The 24,527-nt window shown below is 38.5% G+C and overlaps 1 protein-coding gene across 3 annotated transcripts in view; it reads left to right on the forward strand.

The window, feature by feature from the left end:
• LOC124154455 (YLP motif-containing protein 1-like) overlaps positions 1-8,399 on the forward strand; it is a 68,453-nt gene extending 60,054 nt beyond the window's left edge. For all 3 annotated transcript variants that reach the window (XM_046528197.1, XM_046528199.1, XM_046528198.1), the window contains one exon: positions 7,370-8,399. In XM_046528197.1, coding sequence (XP_046384153.1) covers positions 7,370-7,510 — 141 coding nt within the window. In that variant the 3' untranslated portion in view covers positions 7,511-8,399. The remainder of the gene's footprint in view (positions 1-7,369) is intronic.
• Positions 8,400-24,527: the final 16,128 nt, after the last annotated feature.

Raw genomic sequence — 24,527 nt, forward strand, 5'->3', positions numbered from 1 at the left:
TCTGTATTGCTACGGTATTTGCAATTATATGAATGAGGAAAATTCCTCCCATGAGAATAATGCATTTTCATCCTCTGTGGGATGATCCTCATTACTGCAAAAAATTCTGTTGAATGAAAGAATTTTTTAGTCCCTAAGTGATTTTGTAGTTTTTTTTTTAATTCTAGGAGTTTTAGTCAGGATTAGTTTAGGATGTGCCCAATCACAGGGCAATGGAGAGTTTGGGTAAGGGGTGGAGTTTAATTACTCGGAGGGACACTCAGTCTCAGGGCCATAGTAGTGTTAGGTGGTTTGAGGGAGTGCATCATGTCTGGGAAACGTAAATCTTTGGACCTTGAAACCAAAATTAAAATTATAGATGAGTGGGGAAGTAGCAGGACTTCAAAGACTGATATAGGGGGGCGGTTTGGTGTCTCGTCATTTAAGTTGTTCACATTATTAAAGAAAGATAAAATTCATGCAGTAGTGAATGAACTAGGAACACTTAGCATCCAAAAACATTTGCGGCATGGGACCACAAATGGAATCTGCTCTATTCAAGTGGTTTTGTATACAAAGATCTGCAGGACTGCCCATAAATGGTGTGACATTAAAGACGAAAAGGAAAAAGGAAATTGCCAATGGGGAGAAATGTCTTTGGGAGAAATATCTGCGACCACCGAATCATATCATATTTCAGTGAACCTTTCAGCCAGTATTCCCAACTGACTGATGTACCGGTTAAACATTCAAAAACTGCAAAACTGATATTGTCAGCATGATATGTTCATAAAATTATTCAAAAACTTCCACCGCATACCAAATATATTGATTCCGACTAGTTATGCTGTTTTACAGCTTTCTTCGGCAATCAAAAAATATAAGAATGGGAAAAAAGTCACTGAAACTGGGGGAATTAATATTTTATAAAATTGGAATCCCTTGTTTCTTTCTTTAAATATGTTGATACTCAACTAGATTGTGCCTGATAATGACTCTTTATCGGTTTAACTTCGTTAAATACCATGGAAACAAAAGAAGAACTGTAAATACAAACTACATGTGAGACTTTGGTGGGTTTATTCAACACCTTCGGATACAACGAGTGCTCGGTTTAGCAAGTTACTTGCGAGGGATCATGAGCACTTGTTAAACCGGGCTTCTACTGTATATGGGTACATTTTAATCCTCCTTATCAGTGATTAAAATTGTGATGGAAAAACAGGACATAATAAAGGCAGTTGAGTTTTAGACCTGAAAGCGAGTGTGTCGTGATTTCTCTCCATCCTTCTCCTGTGAATCGGCGCACACTGCAGGAATATATGTGAAATATGAGGCTTTTGGCAAGGTAAATTCAATATTTATTACTGCGATGCCCACAACGTCCACTGAATGTCAACGCAAAATCTAAAATTTCGACTCATTTTTGCAGTCAGTCTCGATTAAAAAACAGGACCTAGTGTAAATAATGCGTAAATAGTATGTACCTGAAACTTATTTCTTTCTCTATCAAATGCGTTTTTATTTTCCTTTTAACGATCTTTTGGATCTCAATCTTGGACAATTCTCGCAGTTCAAACATTCAGTGCCTTTCCATCTGATCCTTCCTTTTACCCATCCCCTTTTCTTCTGTTCCATCCTTTTGCTACCCATATCCAATCAGTGAAAGCAAGAAATTCAGACAAGCAAGACGTCAAAATCAAAATAACTTTCGGAGCCGAGCGTAAATAAAAAAGTCGCCAATGCAAGCCAGATGAACCGAATGTGTTGTTTTCGTAGTCTGCCACCAGGTGACTCTGTTATGAGTCCAACTTGTATGATTGTCTGTACGAAATTACAACAGGCATTCAGAAATTCATACATTCTTACATTTTGCGTGGTTACTCGGTGCATTTTCGCGTTCATTCTGAGATTCAGACATTCTCACATTTCCTTGTACATTCTAATGTACCAAGTAACCAGGCCTTAACACTTCGACTTATGACCCACAATTTCTCGCTTCCAAACATTTGGTGTCCAGATGCCTATGGGTACTGGAGTCCAGTGAAGTGGCGTATCTCCCCCTGGGCGATTGAATGCCTGTGACAGATGAATAGTGATGTCCTCCTAGGGGTAGAAATTGTCACAGCATCTTTTGTCAAGCCGGAGATGACAAGTGATGCAAGAAGGAATGGGGTTAGCCTCCTAACGAGCTGTTAATATTTTTGATAAAAATGCTCTCTCTCCCAGCGTGACCAAAGTTGTTATGAGAAATATCCTTATAAACAAAAATTTTGAAAATGCACATGAAGTTTCACGTATTATTCTACAGGTAGCATTTGAGCTTGTTGGTGTGACCACAGAATGGGCATTATTTTTTTAACTTGAAGATTTTTTACATCATATATGTTGTTGTATTTATAAAACTGTACTGAATTAATAGAATATGTTAGTTTAATTTTGTTGTTGGTAGCTACACATAATAATGCATCAGTCGTAGACACTTGTACAGATCATTTATTCTACCTTCATGAATTTTGAAAAAGGATAAAGGAGATTGTAGCTTCATTTTCAGTATTTAATTTTAGGATTTTATTCTTACCTCTATTTGAATTCCCCATGGAGTAAGTATACTATTTCCCTGATGTGCCAAAAAAGTGAAAAAAAGATGTTTTAACCATTCTCCTATTGGTTCGTACAGTGGAAAATAAACACACGTAGAAACTGTAGTCAATACAAGGAAGGGTAATTGGGGGGGGGGGGGGGGTGGGGGCAACATGAACATATATTTTGCCTAGGCAGATTGATAGGAAAGTAAAATTCATTTAGTTTGTTCCGCACTGACAGTCTGTACTTGGAGTGAGAAACCCATGTGTTGAGATGAAGAGAATGAGGTAATCAGATGATAAACAGAGATAAACTTAGGACTGTGGATCATCAACCCAGTGAACAAGTGTGGATTGTGTGGTCAAAAGGTCACATTTCAATGACCAAGGCTCAGAGACTCCTCAATCTAATCCTCATTTATTATTTTCCAGTGTATTTGATGGATAATTTTTCTTAAGTTTCCAATCACTTGATTAGCTCACAGTTTGCCAATTTTTCGGGTAATGATTTTTTAATCATGGGATTTATGTAACCATTTGCTTTTGATTGTGATATGAATTTGGAAAATAAATAGACTTGTACTTTTCCATTTTTCGATCTGTCGCCCACATCTAAAGCATTCATGGGAAAAGAACGATGGTCTTAGCCCCTCTACAGATGAGTTGTTGATGTCATGCACTTTTGCTATAAGAGTCACTGCTTCAAGACTAATACTCTCTTCCATCGATTAGCCTTAGTTGTTTACACTCAAGTGAGCGATTCCTTACCTCAGTGGGTGGTTTTCCTTGAATAAGGTAATGAACTAGAACTCCAATGAAATAACTGACTTATGAAATGTGTCCAGTAGCCCAAGCTTTTTTATTTTAAATTTATGAGAGAATGTGTGAATGAGGAAAACATCATTTATCATTACTATTTTTCTCTTCTATCTGCCGAATCGTTTGAATGAATTGCTATTCAGCATCTAAGTGAAGTACCTCATTATTGACGAAATTGACGCACAGGTGTATGCCCCGTGACTCACCAGAAGATTTGACTCACAATGTTTCATGACCCACGTGATCATTTCCAATGAATGTTCCGTCAACACAAGCCGAGGAAACTTCAATCAAGAAACCCCATTATTAACAAATAAATTAAAGTTGTCATAGGTATTCTGAAATTCTTTCATTTCATGTGGTTGGAATCTTTGAAGAACTGTGATTTCTTTAGTATTCTTTTTGTGTTGTGAGTGACTGAATGTGATCTCTTATGATCTCTGTTTGACTCAAACAACACCGAATGCCCCAAGGAGGCATCTTGACCATTTTGAAGAAATTCATATTTTGAGAGTCAATTATAATTGCATGGATTTTTATTTTACGTTAATTTTATAATATTTTACTGCTGCGATATGGCTGTGAAAAATAAAAACTCAAAAAATTTTAATTTTTTCTGACTGTTAAAAATAAATGAATGTATCTTGGTTTGGATAATTTGTATCAAAGAGTGAATCTGTAGGGATATTTTATAAGTCAAATTGAAGTATATATTTTGTAATATTTTTTTCCTTTCATAAAAATAGAAAATAAGCAGTTTTTGAATTTGCAACTGCAAACTTTGACTATTTATACATACCATGAAGCAAAGCTCATCTACTTCATTATGTGCTTGATATTTAACCCAAAACATACATTACATAGCAATTATTTTATCATTGCAAATATGTATATCTAAGAAGAATAATTTATGTACTACCTACGCTTGTAAGGCCAGACATATTTGGTGCCAATTTTGAAAAATAGCCACTGCATCATTACTATGGAAATTGAGAATATAAAAGAACTATTTTTGAGCTCTAAGAACAAGAGGCTATCGACCCTTAAAGAATGAATTATTTCCAAAATGGTTAAGCTACCATCTAGGGCCACAACGTGTCGATGAACCCAGAGTACAGAATTTGAGTTTCCTGGTAGGTATTGAGTGTCTGCATATTGTGGGGTTGTATTCCATTGATCCTTTGACAAGATGGGGAAAGGCTGCAGGGAAAGAAAGGAGTGGCCACAATCCAATGGTAAATTCCACCCTCCATTCACTCCTTGTTGCCTTTCTGTGTGTTTGTGTGTTACCCTGTATTTTTGCATGCATATAAATGGGATTCTTTAGTTTATATTTGTGAGGAATTTATGGTTAAGTTATTCATATTGATGGTTCAAAAGCGTTTTCTTTATTAATTCAAAGTGATATTTAACACACGTTTTTATGACCATTTATTAGAGCTGTTTAAGTAATTTGAATCACATCAGTGTATTTCAGCTATTTGTAATTCTTTTCTTGCATACTCTCAACTAGTAAGTTTTCTTCTGCTCTTCGGCTAATTCTTTATCAATTATTATTCACTGCTTAATCACATACTTTTCGAGGGATTGGAAGAAGTCAGTGCAGGGATTTTAATCTCATGGCCAGCTGATCATATCACCCCATCAACACAGTTCTGAAATATCTTTGTGACTGAAGGGTGGGGCTCAGGTTTTCACTGCTTAGGAGAAAAGACAGGGTTTCGGTATTTGGCCAATTGGTGGGAAAGGTTTCACTTACTGCATTTGGCCATTTTCACACACCCCAGCAAAACTGGTCCTTGCACCTCTAATTTAATTGAAGCTTTCCCATGATTTCTGTTCTTTCACTGGTGCAAGTCCAGCAAGTCGGGAAATGGTGCTGGCACCAGCTTTTGGTGTCAGTGTTTGTAAATTCACATTTTCACATGCATACCGAATTTGCTGGTGGCATAGTAGAGGTTTTATATTTACGAGGGCTATTCACAAAGTAAGGAGCGTTTTGGAATAATTAAAAAAAATAGGGACAGTAAAAATATTTTATTGTGCACATTTGAAAGAGTAACAAAAATACTACTCTTCTACCTAGTCACCAAACAAATTTAGGCACTTATTGTAGCGATGAACCAGCTTCGAAATACTTTCATCAAAGAATTTTTCCACCTGCGATCTCAGCCACTCTGTGACACGTGTATGGAGCTTGTCATTGTCATCAAAATGCTGTTTTGCTAGCCAGGTCTTCATTCTTGGGAACAAGTGATAGTCGTTTGGTACAAGAGCGGGGCGGATAAGGGAAAATCTCCCATTGGAAGGCATTATGGAGTTCTTGGGTGCGGTTTGCCGTGTGAGGTCGGGCATTGTCATGCACAAACAAAATTTTGGACATCATCTTTCCTCGGTGCTTGTTTTGAATTGTTCTCCTAAGTTTGCGCAAAGTTTCACAATATCGCTCGGAGTTTATTGTTGCGCCACACTCAAGAAAGTTGATAAGAAGCACACCTTGCCTATCCTAAAAGACAGTTACCATAATCTTCCTTGCTGACAAGGTTTGCAAGCATTTTCTTGGTTTTTTGGGGGATTTTGTGTGTCCCCACTCCATTCCACAACTGTAATTTTGTCTCGCAATTGACATGCTTCACCCAAGTCTCGTCACTAGTCACAATACGATTCAGTAGCGAATCACCATGTCTGTCGTAGGCATTCAGAAATGTCAAAGCTGCCCCCATTTGCTGACCTTTATCGTGGTCCGACAGAATTTCCGGCTCCCATCTTGCACAAAATTTGTGGTAGCCAGGTCTTTGCGTAACAATTTCAAACACTTAAGTCCTTGAAACTTGTGGGAAACAAAGCGAAAGCTACATTATTGTGAAACGGCAGTTTTCACTAACCTTTTAGCCCTCTGTGTGGACCAGTTCATCATGTCCGCTCTTCTCTTTGTTGTGAACGTTAGTTCGGCCATTTTTAAACAGAATACACCACTTCTGCTCAGAACTTTAATTTATTACCTTGTCACCTTACACTCACACAATTGGCAATAAATGTCTATCAGTTTGATGTTTTTCACCAACAAAAACCGTATCACGGACCTCGCAACTGGCGGGATTTCGATTGCAGCACACATTTTAAATTTCAATATCGGAAAAAGGGGCAGAGTGGAGATATTCCCATTGTCATGATTGGACGGCGTCTGATGTGCCAAGCTCACTGACACCAAGATATTTGGGACTGACTAGTAATGGCAGAGAGAAACATTCCTTACTTTGTGAATAAACCTCGTAGATAACATTTCTCTTATATTTTCAAAATCAAACTGACAACCAGCATTGAAAATGCCGGTACATGAGAAATACTCAACAACCAGTTTCAGCAGCAGTGCTATTAATTTCTTTGGCTTCGTTGGTGTGTGTGAAAATAGCATTGAGTGGAATACCAAGAAACTATTTTCCTCCAACCCTTATTATTCAAGGCTGTATCTGAGCCAAAAACATATTTGAAATGACTTATAGATTCTGGTCACTTATTTTTTAATCAGAACTCAATTTGGTGGTGTTGCTCCAATATTCCAGCTGCCCACTTTGACCTTATATAAGAGGCTAACTCAGTGCTAACTGGCATCGCTAGTTGGAAACTTGTGGAACTTATTAGCTTGAGTGTTCTTCTGCTCCAGTCAGCAATTCTCTGTAGTTGTTGTACTGGATAGTTTACTTGCGTCATAACCACGTTCGTTTCACATTTTCCCAAGTAGTGACAGCCTGAGTGTATTTTAGTTGCGTTGAGTGTCTGATCAAATTGGGAAGTCTGAAATTTTTGGCACCACTCCCAAACAGGAGACCACTGAAAGAATCCAGGAGTCATGCTATCAAATCATGCCCTCCACATCTCCCTTCTGCATATTCTTTTGCCCCTTCCCCTCCCCACTCCATGTGATTTGGTAGCCGTTTGGTTGAAGTTATGTGTGCCTACAAATGTGTGCCTGCCATTGTTTCAAGGTGAGGTGGGCAGATTTGGAAGAGCGGCGGCAGCAGGAGAGGATTCGCGCCATAGGATTCGTGGTTGGCCAGACGGACTGGTCACGGATGACGGATCCCACCTTTGGCCAGGGAGCCCTCACGCAGACCAAGTACATCTAAGCGCTCGCTGCTTTGGATTACAATTCGACAGAGCGTGCACGAGAAGAGAAGGTGGCGTTATGTAGGGCGGACGTGTTTCTCATACTTATCTTTTGCTAATCGGTGTGTGGACGCAAGCATGTATGCGTGTGAGTACGAGTGTATGCGTAGTGCAGGTAACGCAACCCCCTGCATTGGGAATGTTTGGATGGAGTGTTGGTATGTTGCAGAGAGGTAGGCCTGGGATTTTCTCCTCTCGATGTGAAGATGTGTGGGGCTGCATTCCTATTGCACCATGATGCAGTAAAAGAACAATTACGTTTTTTATTCTTGAAATTCGAAAGCAGAGATATCACGTTTGGATATATACATTTTTCCCTTTTTGTGTGCATATTTCAAATGCATTTTATTATTTTGACTACACACTCCCCGCGTGCTTTGTGCGCACCTGAATTTTCTCTTGAGTGAATGTGCATTTGAATGTGTTATTCATGTTTTGGAGCATTTGGCTGTATACAATACAGCTGGTGCTTTATAAGGGACGTAACAGACTCCAATGCTTTTTTCTTCTTAATGATATTAGTGAACTTAATCCATTTATGCATTCTGCTTGTGTTTACTCTGACATCAACTGGATTTTTTGATTACTGTCTCTTGCAGCCCACGGTAGCAAATTATAACTTAGTGTCGGTAATATTTTTGGATATGTTGCGTTACTAAGCATGTTGACTGTGTACTTGAATCATCAATTTCTCTAAATATACGAGACTCCAACATCATAGGTATCGACATGAATGAAAGTGAAAATTTGCAACTTTATCTCTTGAATGTACGTCATGAAATATTGTCGTTAGCTCTCAAATTTGAGGTGCTAATGGATCCAACAATAAATATTCATGCCATTCTAAAATTACCTGATATTTATTTTATAATTGTATTATCTTTAATTTAATTAATAGCTTATGTTTTACTTCTTGTCCTTATTTGTGCTAACTGAAAAATATCAATAGGTGAAAACTATTCATCATATTTCAGAAATGTTATGTTTTGGACTCTTTCATCTGTTGTTTTAAGCTGACGTGCTGGATAGCATAATTTCATTTTTTTGTAATTCTCTTCAAAACAGGTCACAAAGGAACTTTCAAATAGCCACTATATGGATTTTATTGCTGTGCATCTCAAGGTTTTGGATTCAAATTCTGGATGCAGTGTTGATTTTTCTGTCCATTATAAGATTTCTTCTTGGTTTTTACTTGAAGAGTACTTAAAGCATACTTCAAGATATGGAGGTAATTGAGGAGAACTTAGCTACTTGAATTGAGAGGCTATTTTAGATCGTTATCCTATTCGTTAGAGCATTCTTCCTTCGTAATTCTGTCAACCTACGATTTAAGGAAACAGTGCCAGGTTTGGTTTCAGGAATTCTTCTTTGGGGGTCATGATTTTCATTGCCAATGTTTCAATGCACGACTCTCGTATTGTCGTCACTTTGACTCACAAAACTTCGGCCATGGAAAACTTATTCTTTGTGGAACCTGAGGAGAATTCTTACAACTGATTCGCTGGAAAACCCTACTATCTTATTACAAAAGTTGGAAGCCTACACGGATATGTTTTTCTTTTTATATTTTTCTGCATTCCTGTTCAAAAATGTTAGCTGCTTGGAGCAAAAAAAAATTTTCTAGTCCTGATTTGATGGTGATTTCACAATGCTGCCAGGCTAAGCCCCTGCCAAGGGCCATTAATGCTTGAAAAGCTGCTGCTGTTCGAAGGCCACGCTGTGAAAATGAGAGTAGGACCCATTAATGGAAGAAAGGTTTTTGCCAGTAGGGTATTAAGAGAACTAAGGTAACTAAGAGAAGGAGACTGCATTTCTATAGTCTGAAAGCAAAGATGGGTCCCATATAGGCCACAAATGCTCTCATAATTTCTTGATTTCATTACCAGGAAAATAAAATCATTGTGGGAAGCCATTCCTGCCGATCATTTCTTTTTATTATATTGGTATTCCATGATTGTTATGTTGTCTGTGGCTTTATTAGTATGTTTACATCTTTAAATTATTATATGTATTGCATTGATGATCCGCACCTAGCTTCATATTGGTGTCCAACTCACAAAGATTTTAGAATTACAGGCTTCTGCATATTTGATATTTGAATTTTTTTATAAAAGCAATGAACAAAGTTATAACTAACCACACTTATGATCAAATATATAAATAAAGGGTAGTTTTCCTGCAGTGTGAAACAAATATTGTTTCAAAGCGAATTGCTCAATCCTGCAAGGCAATGTTTTAATATCATCTCCATAAGAATATATCATAAACATATTTTTATGGCACAGTATTTTTATGAAAAGTCATTTTCTTGAAGTGATAGCTTTATACTTAACATTTATAGCAGTGTTAACCAATGGAATGTGCCATCTCAATTTCTGAAATACATCCAATCAATCATAGGTATCTTGGGGGGACTATTATTTCCCTTTCAACTATATATGTATTCTCTGAATGAAATTATGTATTATCGCATGTATTTGTTGGTTTCCACTGAGAATGATAACCTATAAAGGATGGAGGAGATTAAGAGGAATGGAGACTTCTTTTCCACTCTGCCATCTCAAAATGCAATTCAAGGTTCTTCTCTGTAAGTTTTGCTTCCTATTAAATTTGCAGCTGAAGTTACTTATCCCTTCTCCTCATGCTCAGAGTGTATTATAATTTCAATTGTTAGATGCACTGATTAATCTTGACTAAAAATATTTTACAAAGTTATTCATCCGGATGTGAGAGGGATGCCACAGTGGAAAAGCCAGTACCTTTTGTACAATCCAGCCGGCGAGAGTTGTCCGATGGCACTTTAAAAGGAGGGGCGGAGAATACTGCACCAGCATGGTTTGCAACCAATCGCTGTCGCCCAAATGCACCTCACACCCTCACCTGGTCATACAACGTTGTCACATGCGCATGAAGCACTGAATCAAGCAACCACCAAAACAAGCCCTTTCTGCGAATCACCAAAACAAAAGATTGACTTTGGATCGTTCACGCTCGCCGTCCATTCCGGCTGCTTTCTTCACGGAAACCTTTTGTTTACATGTGATGTGGGCGTTCCCCTTTCTTACCTGGCCACCTTGCCCCCTACCCCTTCTAGCTGTCAACGGACAACTCTCGGCGGCGGGACTGTAGAAAGTAGCATAGTGCCAGGACCAGTGACTCACATGAAGTCCATTTCCCAATGCTGTCACATCCATAGAGATTACCTTGAAATTTATTACCCTGCCATTGCATCCGAGGATCCCATTCACTTACCTGTACGTAATACATATATGAACTACTTCAGGACCCCTTGTCGCTTGCTAGCAAAGGTGCCCGGCCCCTTAATAGGTTGCTGATCACCAAACATGAGTTAAATTAGAGGAACAGCCTGGGTGTTGGCAAGTAAGTTTTAACTGTTTTCACCAAGTGCTGAAGAAAGGGAATAAGTGCTAGGTTTTCTATTATGAGAGAAGTAGTTTAGCTTATTTTGATATAATTACACAAGAATGTCAATTTATTATAAAAACCACTGATGATGTAACAAGCTAGAAATATTCACCAAATGAAAATGTAATAAGCTCATATTAACCTCATGCATACTAATTTGATTTCACTAGCATCCAAAGAGGCATTTTGAGAGTATTTGTGACCTGACAAATGTTGAAAACTCATTTTTATTTTGGAATAGAGAATAAAGTTCTCCTTCTTTTGGTAAAAATCCCTTAGCAGTTTCAAAAAATATCCATTATGCTCTTCTTGGATCATTTGCTTTCTTGCTCATGGTCTTTGTTTGGTACATGGATCAAAAAAATTGCCGTTTTTGTGGATAAACCTTTTAGGCCAGGCTCATAAGTCCGAGACTTTTACACACCTCAACGAGGGAGGCACTGCCACAGTGATGGAGCCTAATAATGCCTCCATGGTAGCTAAAGGAACAGAAGGGAAAGGAAGGAAGAAACCTGTGCTGTCAGAAAGAAAAAGGGAGCTACTGCTAGTGAAATCAGATACGCTGTTCCTAAATACATGGAAGATCATTCCATGAAGAGAATAATAGAGAAATTTTTCTCTATATTCTCCCTTCGTTTGTCAGTGGGCTTGTTAACAATACTGGCCTTCAGAAGTTCCCGTGTCCTTGTTGGTATTGATTTGTTGACTGCTTATTGTTGGCCAATCATATGCTTTAAGTATTGCTTAATTTTAAGACTCCAAACCCCCTCCTTAAACAATATATATCAGAATGTATCTTTTGTCATATCATCACAGCAAAGGGTTGGCAGATTTTTATTTTCACTCCAGCACCAATGATGGTGATGAAGAGTGGCAAAATTAGCTATGCATACTGGAGCAAGTGTATTCATTCTTCTTGCTTTAGAGATGTTTACGTAGTGCCAAAATCACAAGAATGGGTATAACTATGTGGGATATTCTGATTCATGTTCGGCTTCCCTTGTTCAGCAATGCGTCTGACAATGTATGAAAGGCTTAAAAGTTAAATCTCAAAGATTGTCCTCGCATTTGCTGTGTGTAAGTTGCGGACAGGTTAAACATGGAGTTGGCTCTCTGCATGAAGAAAGGCCAAGTTGAATGCCTCATGACAAAGGCCTAACTAATCGTCATAGTTCTAACATTTTCCATAATGAAAGAATTAGTTGTAGGCTTTAAAAATATACCAAATAAAAATTGTGCGGGGAAATCATACTTTTATTACTTTCCATAAATAAAAATAGTCTAATAAAAAATAAAAAAAACTTCAAAAATCTGTGTAAATCTTGTTTAGCTTGTTAAATAATTATAAGTGGTAAATCCTTACTGCAAATGAAGTGTTTGGCACAGTTGAATGTCGATTGTACAGGATGCATGCTACCAGAGCGTGTTAGTGTTGTTCAAGTGGTAGTGCTAATGTGTTCCTAAATGCCTAGAGAAAATTAGCTCCTACACCTCCAGCAATGGTTAATATTAGATTTAGATTCTGCTGCTTTTTCTCTGTCTACATATAACCCTCTTCTGGTCATAAAGTTAGTTTTGCAGAACTGTATTCCTTGGTGAATGATTGCTAATAACAATAATCCAAGCTCCTCTCTTGGCAGTGGGTTACATCTTGTGTTTTGAAACTTCAAAACATCGTCATGCTTAACTTACGATTTGATTGGAAAACCAACTTGGGATTTTAGTGGGGTGCAATGGTTAAAGCTTTAAAAGAAACTTGTGAAAGATTACTTCTTTTTACACAATGCCTTTTTTAGTTCTGTAATTTTTTTGCCAATTATAACAATTTTAAAAGTATGTGAAATGAGGGGCACTTTTCTCCGTTAAGTAGGGGAAATTAAAATGAGCCATATGTTCTGTATTTCTCTGAATATAGTCCCCCCCCCCTAATTTTGAGGCTTGAGTTTCAGGAAAATAAAAAAAAATTGGTTTGAATATAGTCTCCTCTTTCACCACAGGAATTTTTGGAAAAAAGGGGGGACTATATTCAGACAAATATAGTATTAACCCTGCCTGTGTCCTATTCTTAGGAGCTCATGTCTTTCGTTATGAATTGAAAAATATCCATCTGAATAAGCAGTGCATCTGTTTACATTTTGCTGCTCTTAACTGATACATTTGGTTGTTTTTTCTTAGTAAATATGTACATACTTGCATTTGGGATGATTTTATGGCTGCAAAAATTCATATACAATACATAGGGGAACACTGCATATTTCTAGTTCCATTGAATGAACATTATTAATTACATCCGTGTTACTGACAAGCAATAGGCGTATGAACTGAATATGCAAATTTATGTGAATGCGTCTATGGCTTAGTTGGGAGTGATATTTACCCACACCTGTCCAAGCCAACCTTCTGGCTCAAACAAAGAGTTAATGATATACAACTGGTAGCCTAACTTCAAGTGGTTAAATATTGACTGATTTCCTTAAGTGTTTGTTGTAGAATGAAACAAGACTATGGAAAAACACTTCATACTTTCTTCATAAATCCTACTCATGCTGAATTCTTTTATGAGTGATGGGAAAGTTTGCTAATTGGTCACTTATTGACCCAGGCTTTCCTTGCAAAAGCAAAGGATCAGAGGATGACGAAATTGTCAATCTGTTCAGTTCAAGGTATAGGGTCCAGTCTCACATACAGTGGAAGACATGTAATCTAGCTATGGTTAACCTTAAGCTTCAATTCAAGAGGTACCAGAGCACAAGTCAGTTGGCATAAGGCAGCCACATACATCCTAGAATGCTCATTTCAAATAGTGTGAATATATTCAGGTTCACGATTTTCTTTTCTCTTTTTTAATCTGCTCTGTAACCCAAATCATAAATAAATCGACAGTGATGTCAAAATTTACAGAGTTATATCAAAGAAAACTGGTAAAATATCTTCCTTGAAGAAATATTTTTCTTCAGTTCTAAACAAATGATATGTATTTGCCTTGAGCTTCAATCGCATCGTCTAGTTAGTGTGGTTGTGTCAGCAATGAGCCTTTAATCAGCATAGGTTAGTGAGTGGAGGAGTCCCTATAATATGATTTTTAACCTATATGTCAAATTTTCTCCAGTGCAACTTTTTTTCTAATGCATTGGTAGTAGCTATTTGTTTATGATTTAGGCAAAATATACAAAAAAATTGTAGGTAAGCTGAAATTACTCCTGGGTTCTTTTTATCCAAGGTGTTGTGAGCTCCATGATGAATGTTGCTTGAAGTTTCTTCAGAGGGAAGTTACTTGTTACTCCGTGACCTCAAGATTCAGTAACTGGCTGTGAATAGGAATTCCTGGCAGCACGGGGTGTCTACCAATCTACTCTTGGATAAGATGTAAGTATTTAAATGTGAAATAGGGCTTATTTGTTTCTATACATTATTGTTTTATGTGGATGAGGGTTTAGTTTTTCTTAGAGCTTTATAGGTATATTTACAAGTGAGGCTTGCCTCATATTTAAGCCCTGAATGAAGGGAACAATGTGCTTGTGGTTATTAGTGGTCGAATTTTATCCCTCTGACGTCTTGTTATCAACAGCTTATATTTCGTTAAGTTACGAAGACATTGACTTCATCCTTCTGCATTTTTGTATTAATGGAGATCATTTGGATTTGATCTCCATGTTGAATACTATCTACTATCACTATATTACGCTCTTTCGAAAACTGTTATGAGTTAGCCTAGGTTGTTAAGTAAATGCACTTCCATATGTCGACTTTTTCATGTTCATTGAATAATCACTTCGGTGTTAGATGGGCATATGATAGGATCTTTCTATAACCCTATCTTTCATCTTTTTATTGGGTTTATAATTCATGCAGCACTTGACCTCTGTCCATGAAGATTCCATTTTGCGACTAAGTGCTGATTATTTTTACGTGACTGAGTAATGATTTTCGATGCGTTACGGAAAATTTTTCAACATTTTACGAGAGAGGTCTGTCTTGACAAAGTGATGATAAAGCTATCGTCAACATGATTACTTCGGACATCTAGTCACATGATGAGAATGCAGCTGAAGAAGGGATTTAAGAGATTTAGATATTTCTGAGTGGCAGCACTTATAACGTGAGTTCCTAGTTTATCAGAATGTGTCTTTTGTCTTATCATCACAGCAAAGGGTTTGCAGATTTTTATTTTCACTCCAGCACCAATGATGCTGACAAAGATTGAGAGTTCTTTCAATTTATTATAATTGACTCACCCACGTACTTTTGATTTTTTGTTATAACCATTCATCAACTGTTGCCAATGGTTCTCTGCTTCAAGGTCACGTGAACAAATGGAGTGCTTTATGCTCTGTTGTTCACTGTAACCTGTTGTGGAGTGTTAGTAGGAGTGTTAAAAGACAGGCTGTGTGTGCCTGAATAGCCACTGTGAGGTTTTTCATTTCAATTTAGGTTGTAACTGTCAACAGTCGTCAGTAAATGGTGATAGCTATTCTTAGTATCAAGGTCAACTGAGGTTGGTAGAGTATAGTCCTCAATCTCACCCCTTTTTCACTTGACTTGACTGGGCTTGCCTTTATGCCAATTAAGGACCTGCTTGAACACTCTTATTTGGCTTTGCACCCACCAGACGATCCACCCGGTGACACACTTAGATTCTATAGTTTTGCCTGGGTGCCTAGTGTACACTTGGTGATGGTAGATTGTGAATTGGATCATATTTTTCGAATTTTATTATTTGCATTCAGTTTATTTTATTATTTCTTGAACATAAGAAGTTGAAAACTAGGCTCTTTAGGATGCTGGTTTTTACCAAAAGACAAGATTGACAGGTCACTTATTGCTCTAGCTCTTGGTCTGGTTTTCTTTTTTTTTGCTTTTTCTCGTACAAATATCTTTTCGATGAAGTGTTTTATGTTCTCATGGATGTCCTCATGCTGGGGAAAAGAATTTTTAACTTCAGAGCTCCAGGAAATGTTTGTGCTTTATTAGTTAATTTCTACTAGGCACTTAAAAGTTTTTTGATTTATCAAGAGGAATTGTAGAAGAAGTCAAAAACTATCAATGAAGGATATAGATGTTGTGTACTACTCACAATGTGATAGGTTACCTGTTGGTATGAATTAATAATATTGACAAGACTAATACTGTGCGAGGTTCACTACTGGGCCTTATCATCTCAATTCCAAGAGAGGGGTGTAGGGTGACCATCTCCAATTTCTCTTAAAGTTAGTTATGTATGCTCAGAATCTAAACAATTAAAAGTTATGATCCTTTGAACATAGATGCATCAATCCTCGGAGAAAAAATGAAAAATCATGTAAATTCTTGAGGTTATATAAATTTGGTGTGAGAGGAGTGCTCTACAGATTTGGTTAAAAATATGTCCAACTTCAGCATTGCATAAAGCAAAAAATATCGAAACACTACCTTACTTCATCATAAAAACTTCTGTGGGTACTTGTCATGTTAAAAAAAAGCTTTGGGCTATGTCACCACGTCGCGAATTTGAAGAGAATTTTCTGATTCCCCTGAAAAAGCGACTAGCATTGTTCGGGAAACGTAATGTAACAACTTTTCAAGGTTTAGGTTTTGAGCTAAAATAAAGTTATAATAATTCATCGTAAGGATACTTCTTCGGCGTACATAACTTGAAAAGAATTTGGTGATGGTCACATGGCATGATTTTAGATAATCTGCTTGGTTTGAAATGAAAAGGTTCTATTACTTTTCTCCATATTATGGACATAACTAACAGCAATACTTATCTGTTACCAATACACAGGGGTGCAGCCAGGAATTAAGGCTAGGGGGGGTTTCAGGCGCAACTAATACTGGGGGGCTTAGGGGTATTGCATACCCGCCAGGGTAAGCAGGAGGTGCGGAGGCCTTCCACCGGAAAAAATTAACATAAATGGTGCAAAATGGTGATTTTTACGGCCTTCTGAGGGATATTTTATTAATCCTCACACTATTCTATATGCAATATTAATCCAATTAAGTAAAATAGAATTAACTTAAAAATTTCTGTGAACTCTCGGGGGGGTTTTATCCCCCAAACCCTCCCCCTCGCTGTGCCACTGCCAATACATGATTATAATAATGTATCATGGGATGGTAAAAGCTAGAAAAATTCATTCTCTTGAAAACGTCTCTGCAGCAATGGAGAAAACCCTGACCTAAAAATTTTTCCAAATGAATCTCAGAACAGTTTGGAGTTTTGCATGTATATATGCTAAGATGAATGTGCTGTTAATTTTTCCTATCGAGTGCTTACTACTTACTTGTTTGTCTGAAATACATACTCGTTAGTCTGAAACCTGTCATCATCCAAGGTGGACCTTTCCAAAATGGACTTTCCAGATACTGGAATTTTCATTTCAAATGCTCTATCGTTTTTGCATCCCTGTTCTTACCATGATCCACTCAAATTCCATTGTGGTACTGGGTGCTTTGCATTATATCATTTAGAGTTTTAGTGTGCAACTTGCTCCTCTCAAGGAAATGGCCGAAACACATTTAGGCTTTGGACTGGTTCAGAAATAACTCTCTAGAAAAAAAATGTTTATTTCTCATATAATTTTGGGCTGAAAATGTCCATTTTAAAAGTACATGCAAATGCATGTGATAACAAAGTCCATCCTGTTCGCAGAAATCAGTCTGCTCAGCACTAGAGGCAGTTTGCCTCTCTCCTTTACAATAGTACTGGGAGGTTGGCAAGTGTTGCCTTGTTTTCCTCAAGAGGTGAGGGCATATAGCACTGGCCGGTGCAGGCAGACTGTATAAACTAGAATTATTGCTTTTTACACACGATCACTCAGCATGCAGCACAATATGCTCCTCATTCTTCTCAATGTTTCTAAGTCCAGCACTGATAGAAGTTCTTTATTATTTCTAGAACCAAAAATACTTTTACTTTATCAAAATTTTTATTGCTATATTTGAACATATCACCTTCTCAAGAAAAGTGTCAACATTAAAAAAGTTTATTAAAATGTGGTTATAAATTTTGCCAAAAGTGTTGCTGGGGCGTCAAATTTCTCATTGTTTTCGATACCTCCACTGCATAGATGCTCAACAATCGCCCACCGAATCAAATTCGCTCATCTAGATAGCCCTAATAGTACTAGATGAGGGGATTATCGTAAGAAAGTGAGCGGGTCGCCCTCATTTCAGTTTAGCCGATGAGCATCGTCGTCGTCCTCCGCCACAGGTCTCCTCCTCTTTTTCCCCCACGGCTTGCCCACCACGCTGAGTCCGCTCGGTTTGACCTTTTGACCTCTCGACGGGAGGATCAGCATTTCCACCATTGCTGGCGGCTGGGTCGTCGTCGCCGCTGCGCTTTCCTTGAGGGACGTCTGCTCGTAAGAAAGACAATAGAATCGCTTTACACCTGTTATTCTTGCATATAATGCTATAGAAGTATGAACGAGAGCGATCATCGGCTTTGCGCTGGCTCGTGGAGGGGATATTTGCAACGGGGGGAGGTTGGATAAAATGCGGGTTGCCTGTACAGATACTTCGGCCGGATTCCAGTCTAATTTGGGGTATACCAGGCGAACTTCACGTCCAAAACAAGATGTAATTCCCGGCTGGTCACGAAGATTACAATGGAAGATTCTCAAGTTGGATACTAGATGTGTTGTCACCCACCGCGTACTTAAACGGGATTCCAGAAGCCTCTACTCGCGTCGCTAATGGACAAAGCGATCCCATTTCACGGGAAAATAAGACATAAGTATTGTGTTAACCGAAATTTATATTCACGATAATGTGATGTATGAAATTCGTATTTTTTCAATGCTATTCCTCGCAATTGCAAACACTACACAACACAAATCTTGAAAAAAGTGTATCGCGCTGCGGACATATTTGAATTACCGATTAAAATGTTGCCGAAGTGGCAACAGAAATCAACCTGTGGGACGGAATAAGGCCTCCTCGATGTTGTCCCCTCGCGGTTGGTACAGCTGAAGGCGTACTATGGAGCTGTACCGGTCTTACTAATGAAACTTCGCGGGCACGAGTCATACTATGACCATATTATGTTTTCTTAAAATATTATTTTGTCAACCTTAGCCACACTTCTAGGTTTAAAATGGCTGTTAAACATAATTCACATATGTTTAAAAAGCCTCATAAGGAAAACTAATCGCCTTTTTTCACCGTTCATCACTGATCGAAATTCTTTATTATTTCTGGAAACAGAAACACGTTTCTAAAAATGATAAACAGGTGAGGTACAAATTTTTTTCTACAGATTTAATGCTCTTGTTGAATTTATCTGTTTATGTTCACGCCTAGCTGATGATTTGAAATAGCGTTTCAAAATTACTGTTTGTATAGCCTCATTAAGTATCTCCGTTTTCAGAGCGTTACTACTTTGTGCAGCGTAACGTACTACATCTTAATTGAGGCTCTTCGTCGTCACTTTTCATTCTCCATACCGCAGCCGCGGTAATTCCTCCAACCTTCCCATAGACGTGATGATTATCTAATCAACGCTTAAATACACAAAGACGGTCAGTTACATTCCAAACATTATTTCTATCCTTAAAATTTATGCATATCAGTTAAATGAGGCATTAAAATATTTCCACTGGATTTCTTTTAATACGACGCGTTTCGTTCTTCCTCCCCCAACCCGCTCCTCTTCCGATACCCTGAAAAACGACCCTTTCTCCCACAACCTTCAATATCCCCACTTTTCGACACCTAAACCCCATCCTCCGTCTTACCCTCTCACCTTAAGCGCTAAGACTTGTAAGGAAGAACTCTTGAGGCATATGATGCACTTGATAATGTTGTTTGTAACCACGAAACGCGTCGTTTTGAAATAAATCTATTGGAAATAGTGCAATGTCTCATTTAACTAATAATATAAAGAACTTCCGCCACATCGTGCCGCATCTCAGACAAGATATTTATCCATATCCTTCAGCACAACGCGTAAAAGTCGGGGAACTTCAAATGGTCATGGAAACCTTTGAAAAGTCTTTTTGGAATTTTTCAATTCTACCTGGAAATGAAAAATGTAAATTTGTTCATTTTTCTACCATTGTTACTTCTTTTTTGCATTTTAATTTCTTACAGTAATATTTTTCTGGTGTTCAAAACTGGGTTGTAAACGTTTACCAGCGGTCGCACATCAGTATAAATAATAATGCCTCCTCATTATATGGAAAGATTTGTCAGCGAAACTCCTTTGCTGGATATCTTGTATTTTATCTATCGATGTATGCCACACGGTACTTTGTAATGTTGATATTTTGCGAATAATATTATTTTTTTAGAAAAAGGTTGGGAAGAATATCTAATGCCGGGAAGACGGGGAAGAGTCGGGGAATCCGATACCACCGATTTTATTACAACCGTAATCCTGCACTGCGGATCACTTGATCTGAGATTTTGCCATTTAATTTTGGTCGCGTGCTCGGAATCCGAGAATCGCTCGTGTTAATGCACACATAAATACTCTTGCGACATACCACATCGGAGGGAGGCCCCGGGTCGGCGCCTAGAGGATACAACCACGAGGGCCGGGAACCAAGTCCTATTAACTTATACGCCCATTCATCCTAGGGTGGGGATGAAGAGAAAGGTAGAATGGGAACGGAAGCGCCACCGCGAAGTGAGACCGACGACGCCTCCAGGGTAAGGGTTAACCCCTTCCACTTCGATTTATTTTCCGAATATCGTCCTCCTATTCTCTATTTATTTTTTCTGTGGTTCTTTTTCAAATGGTAGGTAATGAAATGATATTTTGTAATTTGTAATCAACGTAGAACCGTGAAATAAAATGTGATCATTAAACATGGAGAACACAGCTATCACTACTCGAATAAATTCATTTTAATCCTTCCAATGCATCATGTTTCATGAAATATGAATTATTTCTGTATAATATGTATTTTCTAACATTTTTAATCTTTAAAAATAATTATATTGTTCCTCTAAATAGTGCTAAAATTGTGAAAATCCGATGACGAGATACGCTCGTCATTACGCGGTTTGGCGTCGAAATTTCATGACGAGCTAGACTCGTCATTACAGCGCAAGGGGTTAACGCGCACTAGGACGACACCAAGACCATTACCGGTCTGGCAAAGCACAACCAGAAACTCGACCAAGACGGTGTAGATAGTCGAGGAAAAAAACAGACAGCTACTTAATTTCTTCCCATTTTTGCTTCGTCATTATTTTATTGGCGTAATCATCTGACGACAAATCATCCAAACAAGGTATTTCTTTTACCTCCTGTACAAGGGCGTAACTAGGATCAAAACTAGGGGGGGGGGCAAGCCATGGTTGTTCAAGTTGTAGATAAGATTTAAGCATGGAAAAGGAGAATGAAATCAACATTTTAAGGAAACTGCATCAGCTCTTTATTAGTTTCTAAAATTATTTGCTTGAAATTAAAAATTATTTTCCTGAAAGACATTTGCGATTTTTGCTTCTTGGGTGGGGGGCATCTGCCCCCTCCTGCCTCTCGCTGGGTACGCCCATGCTCCTGCATCAAACGTATCTGTATCAAACACTGGTTCTGCTGCCATTTTACGATATTGTCTACTACGCTTGTTCACCACAAATAGCTCAATCGCACAGCACAATCTCCCCCAACTACTCATGGTCGCAGCTGGAGCGCGTTGTCCCATAACAGCTGATGATAGCGATGGCCGCAACGGCAAGCGGGTCTGGCGCTTGGTCTGTGCGGCCAGAGCGTACAGCTGTGGTAGTGCGTCTGTCGTGTCGTGGTCTGACTACAACTGATTGTAGTGCGCGTTGCTCAGTGGCGGATATAGATGGGGGGCGGAGGGGGTGAGCGTCCCCCCTCCCTTGCGGGTTCGCCCGTTTTGCCAAACATTGCAGAATCACAATCATAACTTTTTAATATCAGAAGATGGCATTGTTTTGTATTCGTGTGTAATAGATTTAACTAAAATTTTCTTAAACTCTGTATGTAACTTGATTATTTTTTATTAGGATAAAAGTTAAGGTAACTCAAGACATCTTTTGCGCCCCCCTCGAGTTTATTCTGTATCCGCTACTGGCGTTGGTCCACATCAGTGGCGTATCCAGGATAGGGACAAAAAGGGGGTGCTAAGTAGGGATAACCTCCCAGCAGTAGTGGGGGTCCGAACAAAATTACCATTCTATCCAGTGTAAATTGGACATCAAATCGGGGGTTTATAGCCCTCTTAGCCCCCCATAGATGCGTCACTGCTCCACATCACTACATATTGTCCTGGCTTCACGTACCTGGTCTTGGTCGTGTTATTTCGCGTTAACTTTAAGGATAGGGACGGAAGAAATGTGATGGGAGAATCCCACGCCGTCATTGTGGCGACGTGGGCTACCATTAGCGAAACCATAATTTAATGTACACTCAGAAGAGAAAGATATTTCTACGAAGAAGAAAAATCCTACGATACTTCCGTACACCCAATCACCGTAGATCGATTGTCTCACCTGCAGCATGTTGAGGAAGAAGAGGAAAGCGAGCAGGGCGAGTGCCGAGAGGGCCGCCGACGAACCTCCCTTTCCGCCCTTTTTCCGCCTGCCAACGGAAACAAAAGACATGCGTAAAATATTCTCATCCGAATTTTATTTCCAATTAACGTCATACCGATCCAAAATAAAACGTGCGGGCTTATTTACAGGAGGCTCCGCCGTGTCAACATATCGAGACAAATATTTTCGCACATGCATTCACTCAACGTCATATTAGTCTAGTCAAATTGTTTATACCCATCCAAAATGGAATGTGCGGATTTATTTATAGGAGGATCCTCTGTAACAACGTGTCGAGACAAAAATCTTCGTACATCCATTCGCTCGAACACTACAGTAGTCAAGTCGATTGCAAGTTTGTCTGGAAATTTATGGCTAGTTGTGGTATCTGGGGTGCCGAATCCGAATCTGAGGTTTATTGCCTACATTTCGTGGCGAAATTTTCCAAAGAAAAGCCAAAAATTCTCATTTTTTATCTTTTTTGTATATATGAATATTGATTATTGAATTCTAAGGAATAATATAAAATGTGGTTAAGAATTAGTGAATAGCATATAAGGATAAGTTTTAAGTTCACATTAAAGTATATATAAAATTTCTCACAAATTTAATCTACGAGATTTTTTTTCTCCGATGAACCTTTCGACATTTGGCTTGTTTTTCTCGTTTCCTCGAAAAGAAAAAAAAGTTTCTTCGTAATTAGTCAAGTCGGCTGAAGATGGCTGTATTTTTAGTTTGATATAATTCATTCCTATGAATTAGTTGCAAATAAAAACTCGTGCTGCGAAGATCTTGCCTCTTTTCAACTTTTTACTTGTAAGGAATAATATATTGGTAAATTTAACAGTATTTTCTCTCGAACCAGAAGAGAGAAAATGCTTTTCTTTCGCAATGGCAATGGGTCTTCCACTTCCGCCGTCATGAACCATTCTGGCTCTCTCGAGACTCTTCAATATTCAAAAAAGGATGTTGATAAAAGTTGCACGATGCCGTTTTTAAGCTATCACCGTAACTAGCCGTCAAAATTTAATACATGTAATGCTTCATGTTGCATGAAATTTATATAAATTTCCGGTCTAGGTTTCGTCCCCGCGACAGCTATTTTCGAGGACCTGTTTTTTTTCTATGTTGGATCCAACTCGTTCTACTTCGCTTTTTGTCTGTACACTCTGGTAATTCCTAGGAATGTATTGCCTGCATGCTTCGGGATATAATTAAAATTCGAAGATTCAAGCGTGATGAAGCGGAATTTTTCCATTTTTGCAATTTTTCATGGTTGCAATTTTCCATGATTATAAAGTTTATTACTACCAAGGTTTCAATGTTACTGCATGTTATGATGTGGTAAGTTAGGGAAGTTGTAAGTATCAATTTCAACTTTGGGATATAGTTTGGCGTTGACTTACCTGACGCCGCCGCCGTGCTTATAAGCGCCGCGCCACGGAGGTGCCGCTTCCCTGGGCGCCACAGTATGCCAAGCTGCCACCGAAGACGTCTGTACCGCCGTCATCATCGTCATCTTCTCAACTGCGGCATTTCTGTCGCCCCTTGTGCTCCGCAAGCAATTAACTCGTCAAGGCGAGCAGTTTGACCTCGCGTCGAGTCGATGAACACATCACGGGACTTCATTAATGTCGAATGCTCTGGAGCGGAGGTATTCGTGAACACAAACAGTGCAGAGATAGGCACTAGGGTGTTATTTTATTTTTCTCGGATTTTCGATTTAAGCCTCTTACATTTTTTAACACGTTACTCACGTCTATTGTGATGGAAAAATCTATTTCGATTGAAATCGAAAAGCTAGTTTTTACATACAAAGATCAAGATAGAGCCGTGGTGTTCGAGTTTTGATCCACACTCGATTTTTCAACTTCGTTCTTGACCATTCAGTTAGATCGCAGCGTCACTAGTGGCCCATGATAACGTCATCCGTCCCATCTGAGAGAATATTCTATATGGCCGATAAAATTGGAGGCACGCCCTTGATCATCTAGAAAGCATTTCAATCATTTGATCTTTCATAAAATATTAGTGTAGCCGAATAGTTCTAAGCGGTGAGGT

Source organism: Ischnura elegans, chromosome 2 (assembly GCF_921293095.1).
Source record: "Ischnura elegans chromosome 2, ioIscEleg1.1, whole genome shotgun sequence".
Lineage (NCBI taxonomy): Eukaryota > Metazoa > Arthropoda > Insecta > Odonata > Coenagrionidae > Ischnura > Ischnura elegans.